Genomic DNA, 14,444 nt, shown 5'->3' on the forward strand with positions numbered 1-14,444 from the left:
ACAACAACAACAGGAAAGAAAACAAAAATGGTTGATACTGGGAATAAAAAAGGAGATATAACTACGGACCCTACAGACATCAGACTAGTAAGAGACTATTCTAAGCACCTTATATCAATAAATTCAGCAACTCCTATATTTGTACAATGAAAAACAAGCAAGCAAACTTCTTATACACAGAATGACATGAATGGATCTCACAGGTATTACACCTCAGGGCATGTAGGTGAAAAAACACAGAAGAGTACATACTGTATAAGTATAATGTTCTAAAACTGGCAAAGCTAATCCATGGTGATAAAATCAGACCAGTTATTGCACCTGGAGCAGAAGGTTAAAAAGAGTGGAATTGACGTCAAATCGGAACAAAGGCTGTTTCTGGGAAGATGGAATATACAAATTGTCAAAACTCATCATATTGTACATGTTAACACTTGAACTTTATTGAATATAAATTTACTTCAATAAAGCTGATTTTGAAGAAAGCAAAGAGTTTTTAGATAATACAGAAACAGGATGAAATGTGAAGGCAGTCCACATATTTCATTTAAAAAATTTTTCAAAAACTACTTCATTTCTATTATATAGCTCCATAACAGAATGAGAAGCAAAAACTGTGGGTCAGGAAGTGCTAGATGCTTTCATATACATCTCACAAAGACTGCCTTTAATTCATCATAAGGTCTGGCACAGTGCCTTGGGAGACAGGTGAGTTAAAACTGAAAAAGCGATACACGTGAGGCCAGAACACTTGGGTTCAAATAATGACTTATATGTTCAGTTAGCTTTGGGACCCTAGGCAAGTCCCTCCATCTTAAGTTTCTTCATCAGCTACAGGGCTGGTGTGAAGGTGAAGGAACATAATTTTGAAGTATCTAGTAAAGCACATCACAAATACTAGTTCCATCACTCACAGTATCAGACACTGATCAGATGAAAAACTGAAGGAGATAAACAAGATGGACAGGGATACGAGCCAAAAGGAAGAGACAGGTGACGGCATGTTTCCAGTCACATTTCTGTCTGTGGATGCAAAGGGTGGAGTGGAGGGTGGAACAGACGTGTCCAAGCATGAGGACCTAATAATGTTCCTTTTTTTAAGCAATAGGTACAGGGTTGGCTTGCTCACCCAGAATGAATACACTTTCACTGTGACCTGGATCACGCCATTCTGGGCTAACTCCCTGGTCCTGTTTCTAGGAGCATGAAAAGGGAGGCTACCTGTCTACCTAAGACTCCAATGGGCTTTCCCCAGGCTCCTGAGGGTTCCAGCATCTTCTATCATTGAGGACCTTTGGAATACCAATATAACTGATGACCCATTCGTCACAATGTTCCATTCTTCCCTATCCTTAGGTTTTCAGAAATTTCACTCTAAATAAAATAAGCAGAGCAGAGATCTTTTGGATACAGCAGCAAACCAGAGCAACAGCTTCATTAATGCCTGGTCAGCTAATTTTCAGTACAATTCCAGGGAACCATGCTAGGTCTGAGAGAGTCTTTAATGAAAAGTACATGAGTAGAAAAATCTAGAGGGTGACTGCAATAGAGGCCCAAATTTAAGAAACGAGAAGTCACGTATATTCATCCAAACATGGAGCCACTAGTAGGGCAGCTAAAGATGCAACACTCCATCATGGTATAGTAAGTTATCTGACAGAGGTTTCAATAAACCTCTATGGGGAGGATTTCCCTGGTGGTCCAGTGGTTAATGCAGGGGATGAGGGTCTGATCCCTGGTTGGGGAACTAAGATCTCACATGCTGCAGAGCAACTAAGCCCAGGGGAGCAACTACTGAGCCACGCACTCTGGAGCCCATGTGCCATAACCACATGCTGCTGCTGCTGCTGCTAAGTCGCTTCAGTCATGTCTGACTCTGTGCGACCCCATAGACAGCAGCCCACCAGGCTCCCCTATCCCTGGGATTCTCCAGGCAAGAACACTGGAGTGGGTTGCCATTTCCTTCTCCAATGCATGAAAGTGAAAAGTGAAAGTGAAGTCACTCAGTCGTGTCCAACCCCTAGCGACCCCATGGACTGCAGCCTACCAGGCTCCTCTATCCATGGGATTTTCCAGGCAAGAGTACTGGAGTGGGTTGCCATTGCCTTCTCTGAGAAAGCCAGCATGATGCCGCAACTACTGAGCCCCTGAGCGAGAGCTACAGTCTGTGCACAACAGAAGATCCTGCGCCACCTGCAGGGCACGGCAGGTAACTCCATGGAGCCCCACATAGGAAAAGGAGGAGGCCGCGGAGGCTCAGGCAGGGTCTTGGGAAGGACCTTTATCAAAGCCAAGCTGAAGGAATTTATATTGTATCTTGAAAACGAAGGGCCGCCACCGAAGGATTTTAAACAAGCAGTACCACAACCCAATTAGCATTCCTGAGAGATCATTCTGGCAACAGTGTGGAGAACAGATTGAAAGGGGACAGAAGCAGAGACTGGGAAACTAGTTAGAAGACCGTTGAAGTGATCCATGTGGGGAATGACAGTGGCCTAAGATAGCAGCACACAGGATGGAAAGAATGTATGAAATACAGCGAAAAACAAAACTCTCAAGACTGATTCCCTGATTCCTATGAAGGTGAGAAAAAGCAATCAGTGTCAAGCTTGGGTGTATGAATAGCTAGACCTGCTGTTTGTGAAAACAAAGACTGAGTCAAGCTACATTTCAAAAACAACCAAAAAACAAAACAATGACACTGCCCTAAATTTAAGAAGAAAAAAAATAAAACACAGACAAAAGCTCAGGCTGCCTTAGACAGGACGGATATGGATGTCTGAAAAAAATCAAACACTTAAATTCACAGAGAGGAATAAGTCAGAGTCAAAGAAATTCCTGTCTAACATATGTTGATGAATGAATAATCAAAGACTAACGCAGAAGGCAATTCACTAACAAGAGAGCCATCTACTGCCTTACAAGGATAATGCAGTGATGAAACGCCACGCAAAAACGTGGAAGAAAGCCAAGTTTGTGACCATTTCCCACTGCACGTGTATTCATAAAATAGCTGACCCCTCCCACAAAAAAAAAAAAAAACCTCCAAGTGGTTAGCTGCTGCTGCTGCTAAGTCACTTCAGTCGTGTCCAACTCTGTGTGACCCCACAGACAGCAGCCCAGCAGGCTCCCCTGTCCCTGGGACTCTCCAGGCAAGAACACTGGAGTGGGTTGCCATTTCCTTCTCCAATGCGTGAAAGTGAAAAGTGAAAGTGAAGTCGCTCAGTCATGTCCGACTCTTAGCGACCCCATGGACTGCAGCCCACCTGGCTCTTCCATCCATGGGATTTGCCAGGCAAGAGTACTGGAGTGGGTTGCCATTGCCTTTTCCACAAGTGGTTAGCACTTTCAGTTAATGGCCAAATGCTTCGTCTTACCAATTTCTCTTAAAAGCATCCATTCAATATATACCATCATTTCAACATAAAACGCTTACCTGCCATCATGGCTATCATACTGGCTTTATAGACGTTGGTGAGAGATCCAAGTTCTCCTGTGGCTAAGATGGTTTTGAGATGAGCCTCCCCACAGGCCTTGCGAAACTGACGAATCTCATCATACAGGGCTGAGGAAGGAAATAATTGAGGCCGTTACAAAGCCGGCAAGTGATAACATAACTTGGCAGCCATTTAGAACTGGTAGAACCCATCTCAGACTTAGGAAACATAAACCATTTGTCACTTTCTAAAAAATCACCCCAATTTAATATTGCCTCAAGCATTCTGTTGCAGTTCCCCTCCTGTTCTAAGGAACTCCTTCATTTGCAACCATGAAACAGTTTCTATGCCCTGGCCCCAGGTTCCAAGCCACAGAGCTTTTAAAGTATCATTATAAAGACATGCAAATTACAAATAATTTCTACTGCTTCCATAGGATGGTTACTTAGGAGAAAAAAAGAAATTCATCTACGACATATACAGGGGTGTATCACTTTGCAAACTAAAGAAAAAAAAATCCTCCAGTCCTTTTGAATTCTCCCATTCACATATAATAAGTTCTCCTGTTGGAATATAAAGCAGGCCTTTCCTGAGAGCTCTGCTAATGAAAATAAAGACATAACATTTTGCCCCACTCTCTGCCAGGGTATTTGTCTATGCATGCATGTGTGCTAAGTCACTTCAGTCATGTCTGACTCTGCAACCCTATGGACCATAGCCTGCCAGGCTCCTCTGTCTGTGGGATTCTCCAGGCAAGAATACTGGAGTGGGTTGTTGTGCCCTCCTCCAGGGGATCATCCCAACCCAGGGATCAAATCTGTGTCTCTTACATCTCCTGCATTGGCAGGCAGGTTCTTTACCACTAGCGCCACCGATATATCAGACTAAAAAGCGTTGAGCCTAGACAGGGAGTGATGGGTGTTTGTACACAAATTCAGCTGTGGAGGAATTCAGAGATGCAGCTTTGAATCTATTAACCTCTGACCCCAGTACCACATTTGCCTTCTAGAGCTCCATATAGCATTCATAAAGCACCTGAATTGAAAATATATATATATTTTATACACATACACACATATATACCCTCAAAGCCCATTATACCCAATAAAATTGAGGGGGAAACATTTCATATTCAAAGTAACAGAATATTAGCAAGCAAAATCAGTACAGTATAATGAGTATTAAAATTCTGAAAAATTATTTAAGACTGTCTATTACCAATAACACCAAGCCCTTACCCTGCATCAGGGTGGCTACATCTCATTTCCTGAACTTCAGTTATTGCTACACTACCAGGATTAGGGTAATAATAAACATTAGGGTTAGGAGAAGCATTTTCAATGCTAAAATGAGAGTTGTATAATCCACAGGTTTTCTAAAGTACTTATAAAAGACTAAAAACCAGTCTTGAGTCAGAAAACTAAGTCAAACCACTCGAGTTTTTGGTGTTTTTATTTTTGAGGGGTGATACGCGCCATGCCAGACAGCATGCAAGATCTTAGTTCCCCAACCAGGGATGGAACCCACGCCCCCTGCAGGGGAAGCATGGAGTCCTAACCACTGGACAACCAGGCAAGTCCCCAAACCATGAAAGATAAAGATGGAACAAAACCTGTCTTCTCAATTTTAGAAAACCCAAACTTAACTTGCAGCACCAAGGATTCTATCACAAGATGCATGGGAAAGAACAATGTTTGTTGCTCCCAAGAGGTACCCACGGTTTTTTCTAGAAAGGGCGGAATATTTTTACAAATTCCTAACAGTCAGTAGTTGTGAGTATCAGAAATGACCTGAGATGCCACACTGCCCACCTTACCCTGCGTGTCGCACCTAAACCATGAGAAAATCATATCACCCACACATCCAACAACGTGCAAGACTAGAACAAACAGAGAAAGACGATGTGGAGTAACAATTTATATTCTTTTAACTCAGAGACTGAATCTTGGATGGAATGACAGTTCTTGAAAATAGAAAGCTGTCCTCTAAGAACTAGTGACAAGGAAACCTCTTGAGCTAAATATTCAAGAATGATAATCTGGAGATGAGTTGTGATCTAATTAAGGATTTTTTAGCTTCCTAGTACAATGAGCAATCTCAAGGGTCAAACAAATGTGGATTTAAAACTCAACTCCAACACTTTCTGTGTGACCTTAGGCAAGTTATTTCTCCCAGCCTCAGTTCTAGCCTTAAACTATCAATAATAATATTTATTTTGTAGGTTATTTGAGGATTAAAAGATAAGATATATACAGATAGATAGGTATACACACACACAAAACTTTGTGTATCACCTGGCTTATTGTAAGCATTCAAAAATTTTAATCATTAAGTTCAGAATTCTAGTAAAATGAATTTCCACTAAGTGTTGATAAAAGCCAAATCTTGGTTCATGGCCTGACCCAACTTTTTGTACTACACTGAAATTTTGTTATATGCATTACCGCTTACATTCAGTGAGCCATCAGATAAGGCATGAAAATATTTTGTTACAGCATTTGTGAAAGGGAACTTTGGCCTGTATAACAAAATTCTTAAAACATTGATCCTGAGCATATTTACAAGCAAAATCACCAGCCTTTTTCTAAAATATATTATCCTTTAATATTCACTGAAGTTCTTTACCTACAGTTAAAATTAACCAGAAAACCCAGATGTATTTTATGACTCAGTTATCAGCCACCTGGAATTCTTGCTTTTTAATCCATGACCCAAACAGAATGAACCAAAAATGGTCACTCTGAGTTTCACTGGATTTAACCAATATGCAACAAGTGCCTTCTAATTCTTTAATTGCCAATTCCTTAAATTATGTTACTGACCTGTTTCATCACATAACAGAATCAAGGTTAACTGAAAAAGTATCTTATATCTTTAAAGATCAACACTGGGAAAGCTGTTATTTGTTTCTGTTACCATTCTGCCCAGAGTCTACCAGGACAGTTAAATCAGAAAGCATACCAAATCTGCTCTTTTTAAAATTCAGTCTGTGTGTTCTGTGCTAAGTTGCTTCAGTTGTGTCCAACTCTTTGCAACCCTATGTACTGTAGCCCACCAGGCTCCTCTGTCCATGAGATTCTCCAGGCAAGAATACTGGAGTGGGTTGCCATGCCCTCCTCTAGAGATCTTCCTAAGTCAGGGACTAAACCCAAGCCTCTTCTGTCTCCTGCACTGACCGGCAGATTCTTCACCACAAGCACCAGCTGGGAAGCCCAAAGTGAGGTCTGGGCTCCATCAAAGGAATGCTTCTACATAATCCTTTGAATTTTACTGAGTGATACAAAGATGAAGGACAGTTAGAGATTTTCATCAGTAATGCAACACCAGCAATGGCAGTAGATTTAAGAGTCCAGGGTGGTCAACAGCCAGCATGGTACCCACGCTGGCCAGTGGCAGCAGCAACAGCACTGGTCTTGTAACCAAACTCTTTCTGTGACACATCTGGCTTATTCTCTGCTCCCCAGTCTTCATGGTCCTGCTTGTGTTCCAAGCCTGCTTCTCAGCTTCCCACTGATTCAGTAAGCTACCCCAGATCCTCCTAATAATAAATAATAAATAATAAACCCCTTTTCAGCTTAACCATGGGGCTTCCCTGGTGGCTCAGACAGGAAGGAATCTGCCTGCAATGTGGAAGACCCAGGTTCGATCCCTGGGTCGGGAAGATCCCCTGAAGATGGGCATGGCAACCCACTCCAGTATTTTTGCCTGGAGAATTCCATGGACAGAAGAGCCTGGCAGGGTGCAGTCCATGGGATCATCAGAATTGGTTTATTAGTCTTCAATCTATGACTCCAGTATAACACATCTACACTGGGAAGTATGGTATAATGGACAATAGTGTGGGTGCTCTGACAGCCTGGATTTATATGAGAAGACTGCAGGCAGCACCAAAGGATAGTCCCCGACTCCTCACAACTAGAGAAAGCCTATGTGCAACAACGAAGACCCAGTGCAGTCATAAATAAACAAATAAACAAAAAGCAGAGGACACTATGATCCACATTTCCTAAAGAACCTAAGATACAATCTCTTTGGGGCACCAGAAGAGATGTCTAACTTATTACTGTTGTTGTTCAGTCGCCCAGTTGTGTCCGGCTCTTTGTGACCCCATAGACTGCAGCACGCCAGACTTCCCTGTTCTCACTATCTCCCGGAGCTTGCTCAAACTCGTGTCCATTGAGTCGGTGATGCCATCCAACCATCTCATCCTCTGTCTCTCCCTTCACCTCTTGCCTTCAATCTTTCCTAACATCACGGATAGATAGAGCTGTATGTATCTTTATAGGTGTGCATTGTATACATTTATGTATTTCGTAGATCTGTCCCCTGAGAAGGCATGGAAACAGCAGCAACCTTGTAGCAATGAGCACCCTGTAGCACCCAGATCTTGGTTTCTAAACACCAACCTTCAAGGAAAACAAGCAAAGCTCCTTGGGAAAGTGGCTGATTCCAACCCTGGGGCAGAGAAAGCTAAAAATATGCCCGAAATATCTTTTAAATAAATGTATCCAACCAGTCCATTCTGAAGGAGATCAGCCCTGGGATTTCTTTGGAAGGAATGATGCTAAAGCTGAAACTCCAGTACTTTGGCCACCTCATGCGAAGAGTTGACTCATTGGAAAAGACTCTGATGCTGGGAGGGATTGGGGGCAAAAGGAGAAGGGGACGACAGAGGATGAGATGGCTGGATGGCATCACTGACTCGATGGACGTGAGTCTGGGTGAACTCCGGGAGTTGGTGATGGACAGGGAGACCTGGCTTGCTGCGATTCATGGGGTCGCAAAGAGTCGGACACGACTGAGCGACTGAACTGAACTGAACTGAACTGAAGTGAAAGTGAAAGTGAAGTTGCTCGGTCGTGTCCGACTCTGCGACCCCATGGACTGTAGCCTATCAGGTTCCTCTGTCCATGGGATTTTCCAGACAAGAGTGCTGGAAACCCCACTCGGGTTGCCATTTCCTTCCCCAGGGGATCTTCTCAACCCAGGAATCGAACCCGGGTCTCCCGCATTGCAGGCAGACGCTTTACTGTCTGAGCCACCAGGGAAGCCCAAATAAATGTAAAGAAGGTCTTAAAGAATAACAAAAACATGTCAAAAGGGCAGAGGAGCTAATTTGAAGCAGCTCCCATCTGCCAAATCTGGGACAATTTGAGTACCAGAATAAATAATGATAGTAATGGATTATAACCAATTGGAAAAAAACAGGCATCTATGAGTTCTTGAAGAGAAGAAGAAAGGGAGGGAGAAGAAGGTAATGCTAACTAGTGAGTATAAAAGAAATGATGGAATCAGAAAAAATCACCATTTGCCAACTATCAGAGTATAACTGAAGAATTACCAATGAACACTTAAAACTACTGAGTAAAAGTTAGATGAAGAACAGGATATTAACCATATCTCCATTCATAGTGGATGTTAAATACTTACTAAAATACAAAATATTTATTAATTTTACAATGGAGAAACTTGACAGAAACCATCTTAGCCAAGTAAAAGTGTAACACCATCAATCATGGAACAGATCAACATTTCGGGACTCCTGAAAGCAGAGGACATTGAGAAGAACAGAGCAAAACTTTAGGGTGGTCCTATCAAAAATACCTAATGTGATGGGGAAAAAAAAAACCTAATGTGAATCTAACCATGAAAAAACATTTAACACACCCAGACTGAGGTACACTTGACAAAATAGACCTCAATTCTTCAAACACGAGAAAAGATTGAGGACTATTCCCGATTGAAGAAGCCTAAAGAGACATGTGAGCTTCCCAGGTGACTCAGTGGTAAAGAATCTGCCTGCCAGTGCAGAAGATGCAGGAGATTTAATGGTAACATTAATGACAATAATGTTAATTTCCTGATTTTGATGGTTTACTGTGGCTTCATATGAGTGTCCTTGTTTTTAGGAAATTCACACTGAAGTACTTAATAGTAATATATCAATAGGTCAGCAACTTAATCTCAAATAATTAAGAAAAAATATATCTATATTTATCTCTCTCTCTGCATACATGTATAGACAGAGAGAGAAAGAGGGAAGGCAAAAATTTAAATGGGGTAGAATTTTATAACTGGGGAATCTGAGTGAAGAATAAATGGGAGTTTTGTGTGCTATTTTTGTAAACTTTCTGTAAGTTGTAAATTATTAAAAAATAAAAGTTAAAAAAGATACATTTGCTATACTGTTGATAGTTTATTTAGCATCCAGGTAGTTTTCTCACGGGAGGGCTTTTGAACCTACCAACTATTCTACTGTTTTGTTTTTTTTTTAATGTGTGATTACATACGGTACATATTATTTTGTAACCTGCTTTTCTTCCCTTTGGTATATCATAGACATCTTTCCAAATTCATGTCTGTAGAACAATTTTTAATGGCTGCATAATCTTCCACTGCATGGTCATAAACAATGTATTCAACCATCTATTACTGGATAGTCAAAGTTTCACATTATTTGCTCTTAAAAACAATACTTCAGTAAACCCCTTTATGGTTAAATCTCTGAATATATCATGACCTTGTTCCCTAAAGCATTTATTAATTTTTCTGCTCACATTCTCATAATACACATTCACTGTTAAAAATTCAAACATTACAGAAACTGAAAATTCCCCATTTAAAAAAAAAAGAACAATTCTTGCATGTATCAGAAAAATAATAATTTGGAAAGCTATTATAAAAGATGACTGACAAATGAAAATGGAATTCAAATACCACGACTTTTACTCAAATTACTCAGAATAATGCAAAATTTAACAAAATGCACACACCAGAGCGGTGGCTGGCAGAGTGATGTCACATTAAGAAACCTGATAATAAATGTTTTGACTTATAATGAGGTTTTCAGGAGTAGCAAAAGTGGGTGTACTAGAAACCCAAGATGGATTACATTGCAGATGCTTAATCAATACAACGGCACAACCAGCAGAGGCGTGGTCTCCTGTCTGTCCCCCCTTGTCCCTCCTACTGCTGCCGCACTGAGGAGGAGACATGGAGGTCATAACCTGACCTTCTGCTTGTCCCTGCCAGCGGGAGAAACAAGTGGGGCTGAGCCAGTGGAGTGGTCCATGGTAGGATTTAGATAATTCAGCCACTCTGGGAAAGGCTCGGATGCTGACCCAAGGGGACGGAGGTTTTAAAGAGCTGCATTGGTTTTAAAGAGCATCCAAAACAAGGTGGCCGCTGGCTCCCTGTGCCAGCAGGAACTTGCATCTCAAGAATTCAACTTTTGTCCATCTAAAAGTCTCTTCTTCCTCTCCAGCTCCTACCTAAAAGGAAAACAGATTCTTCATCTTGAGGCTGCTGGCAACCTGTTAAGCTTTCTGGAAAAAGTACTACTGTAGACTTAGAAAAGGGCTAGCCAAATGGCTCAGTGGTAAAGAATCTGCCTGTCAATGCAGGAGACACAGGTTCGAACCCTGGGTCTGGAAAATCCCCTGGAAGAGGAAACTGCCATTTCTGCCAATACTGCAGTATTCTTTCCTGGGAAATCCCATGGACAGAGAAGCCTGGCAGGCTACAGCCCATGGGGTTGCCAAGAATTGGACACGACTGAGAGACTGAGCACAAAAGCACATAGACACAGAAAACTGTTAGTAAAGCTTTCGTGTATAGAAATTATGATTGAAGTTAAGAACCCAAGTGTTTAAAGACTGTATCGCCCATCTAAAAGCCATAAAGTAGATTTCCCTTTATATTTCCTGCTATTCAAAGGCACTTAAAAATAATTGTTAACGAACATATCTAAGCAATTATTTTTTGAGTACCAGAAAGATGTTCAACACTGTGCAAGAGTGGCCTGAAAATCACTCTTAAGATAATTATATGTACAGTAAAACACTTAATATAAAATTACACAGCAACCTTCTAATCTAAGAAAGTCACAGAATGTTCAAGAACAGTTTTCATCCACTAAGGCAACTAATTAATCTTGAAAGACTAAAACAGAGATGAGCTAAAACACTAGGTAGTAAAATAACAACCTACAAGAGATAAAACACACACATTTTTGTCAATAGTATTTGAAGTTTTGAAGAATCATAGCATAAAAACAAAAACCATAAAAGCATACAGCAGTCGTAAGTATCTCCAGAGGGTTTCTGTTATAAACAACCCTCAAAACAGAAAGCCCAGGTTATAGATTATGTGATTCCTCCCCAAAAAAGTGTCTATAGATTTAGAGATTGCTTTTCTCATAAGATATTATGATTAACAGCTCTACAAAACAAAGAAAAACCCTAACTTCTTTTAGGAGATAGTCTTTCTACCACCCTTCTTTTGTAAAACTAAGCAAATAAGAAAAATAAATTGTACCATCCTAAAGCTCCTGAGAATCCTGAAGCATATACTCCACAAACCAAGTTTAAGAGAGCTGAAGAACTGAACAGGGTAGGGACTTCCCTGGTGGTCCAGTGGTTAAGAATCTGCCTTGCAATGTAAGGAATGAGGGTATGATTCCTGGTTGGGGAACTAAGATTAAGATCCCACATGGCTTGGAGCAACTAAGTGCACAGGTCATAACTAGACACACTCTGTGCACCTCAACAAAGATCCCACACTGCCACTAAGACAACGCAGCTGAATAAACAAACAAGTAAAAGAAAAAAATAATAAACAACTGCAAAACAATGGAACTGAGCAGTGTATAAGGCATGTGAGGCTGTGGATACAGAAGACAAACGATAATCCCAGATGTGATTCTGAACACATAATGCTGGAAAAATATCCCAGACGCAGCCACCTTTGGAGTCACCAGGGAGCCCCTGGTGAGTCAGTAGGTAAAGAATCCACCTGCAATGCAGGAGACTGCCTGCAATACAGGAGATGCTGGTTCTATCCCTGGGCCAGGAAGATCCCCTGGAGAAGGAAATGGCAATCCCCTGCAATATTCATGCCTGGGGAATCCCATGGACAGAGGAGCCTGGCGGGCTATAGTCCACAGGGTCTCAAGAGTCGGATACGACTTAGTGGCTAAACCCCCACTACCTGCTCATGCTTCAGTGTGGAATGGGTTTTCAAAAACTAGTTAACACCAGCTCTAGGTCCTAGAAGATGCTTGAATCTAATAGTCTCTCCATGTCACTGGTAATATATTAGGTAAATATATGCAGCAGAGAGAGGTCATAAAAAAGTTTTAAAAAATTGAAAACCTCTGTATATTTACAGAGCATGGAATGCATTTAATTTTCAAAACCTGCTCAATAAGATTTATGATGTGATGAACCTCTTCTGGTGAATTCTTTCTTCAAAGAACTGTTTAAGGAATGCAACTGAGGTGTCAACCTCAATATCATCATTAAAAAATGCCGTATTACAAGGACTTATCATGGGAATATTACACACAGACAAGGAACACCACCAAATACAAAATCACAGGCCATTATAGCTGGGAACACCCGTAGAAAACCCTTATGTCTTATCCCCTCACTAGTAACTTAATTTATTAGTTGATTTTTTGGCCCCACTGCACAGCATGTGGTATCTTAGCTCCCCAACCAGGGACTGAACTAGCGTCCCCTGTACTGGAAGCTTGGAAGCACAGTCTTAACCACCGGACCGCCAGGGAAGTCCCTGGTCGCTCATTTAAACGGAGGGAGGCAGACAGAAGAGAAGTGCTCACTGACCAGGTGTAAATTAGCTAAATGATAAATACTAAAACCTACGTCTTTAGAATTCTTCTTCATCAACTCGATGCTTCTGCTATGTCGTTACTTCCCTTGGCAACATACTACCTTCCTCAGGAGGAGCGGGAGAGAGAGGAAACCACAGTGGGCATGGAGAGATTCATCTGGGCCAAGCAAGAGGATGACCAATTTATGGACATCATCTAATTTAATCTCTATTACTAATATAACCCCATGAAGCAGATGCCACTATGCCTGTTTTACAGAAAAGGAACAGAAGGTACAGAGAGGCTAAGTGATTTATCTGAGAGCAAACAGCTACTAACAATAGCACCAGGATTCCAACCAGAGTTTGTCTAATGCAAAGACCTTGCAAAGACCCTAAGATTTCCAGTCTCCTGGAGCAATCCCCCACCTTCTTGCTTGTGTGCATGCTAAGTCGCTTCAGTTGTGTCCTACTATTTACGATGCTATGAATTACTCCTCTGTCCATGGGAATCTCCAGGCAAGCATACTGAGTGGGTTGCCATGCCCCACTCCAGGGGATCTGCCCAAATCAGGGATCAAACCTCCTGTCTCATATCTCCTGCAATGGCAGGTGGGTTCTTTACCTCTAGCGCCACCTGGGAAGCACCCCACCCTTCTTACTCCACAGTATATTTGTCCTGGGTACTTTCTGGGCCTGACTGTGACTCCAATGATGGTTGGCTCATCTGGCTGGCTGACTCCACCTCTCTCTGGGTCCAGCACAGGATAACTACTCTCTTCACCTAAGGCACAGTCTTCTCAGGGAGAGGAGAACTAGCCTCCCAAAAGCACAGAAGTAGATGTCTTTCTGGCTAAACTCAACAGAGTAACACTGTTCCTTAAGCCTCCTGTTTACAGCCAACTGCAGAACCAGGCTCAATAAACAACAAACACATGGGAAATATGATTTGTATTAATTAATGAATATGCAAATTCAATAATGCTTCAATTATGCAGCACCTAATTCCCAAGTGGTACCAGTGGTAAAGAACCCGCCTGCCAATGCAAGAGATGCAAGAGATGCAGGAAGATCCCCTGGAGGAGGAAATGGCAACCCACTCCAGTATTCTTGCCTGGAGAATCCCATGGACAGAGGATCCTGGTGGCTACAGTCCACAGGGTCGCAGAGTCAGACACAACTGAGCACGCATGCCTAAACTATACAGAATCAAGAACTAGAAGCATGTTTAAAAAAAAAAAAAAAAAAAGTTGCTCCAAGTTAGTGCTTCTCCTTAGGAATATATGGGATGGCTGGGCGGCAGGGTGGGCTGGGGGGGGGTGTGGAATGTGGAATCCAAATGATCCGGAGTGACTTTCAGTGTAGACCCTACTCCTCCCTAAATCCAGCCCCCAA

General features: G+C 41.8%; 1 protein-coding gene across 2 annotated transcripts in view; it reads right to left on the reverse strand.

The window, feature by feature from the left end:
- DERA (deoxyribose-phosphate aldolase) overlaps positions 1-14,444 on the reverse strand; it is a 118,983-nt gene that overhangs the window by 52,922 nt on the left and 51,617 nt on the right. For both annotated transcript variants that reach the window (XM_019961494.2, XM_070790019.1), the window contains exon 6: positions 3,437-3,565. In XM_019961494.2, coding sequence (XP_019817053.2) covers positions 3,437-3,565 — 129 coding nt within the window. The remainder of the gene's footprint in view (positions 1-3,436; positions 3,566-14,444) is intronic.

This window comes from Bos indicus, chromosome 5, assembly GCF_029378745.1.
Source record: "Bos indicus isolate NIAB-ARS_2022 breed Sahiwal x Tharparkar chromosome 5, NIAB-ARS_B.indTharparkar_mat_pri_1.0, whole genome shotgun sequence".
In the NCBI taxonomy this organism is placed as follows: Eukaryota; Metazoa; Chordata; class Mammalia; order Artiodactyla; family Bovidae; genus Bos; species Bos indicus.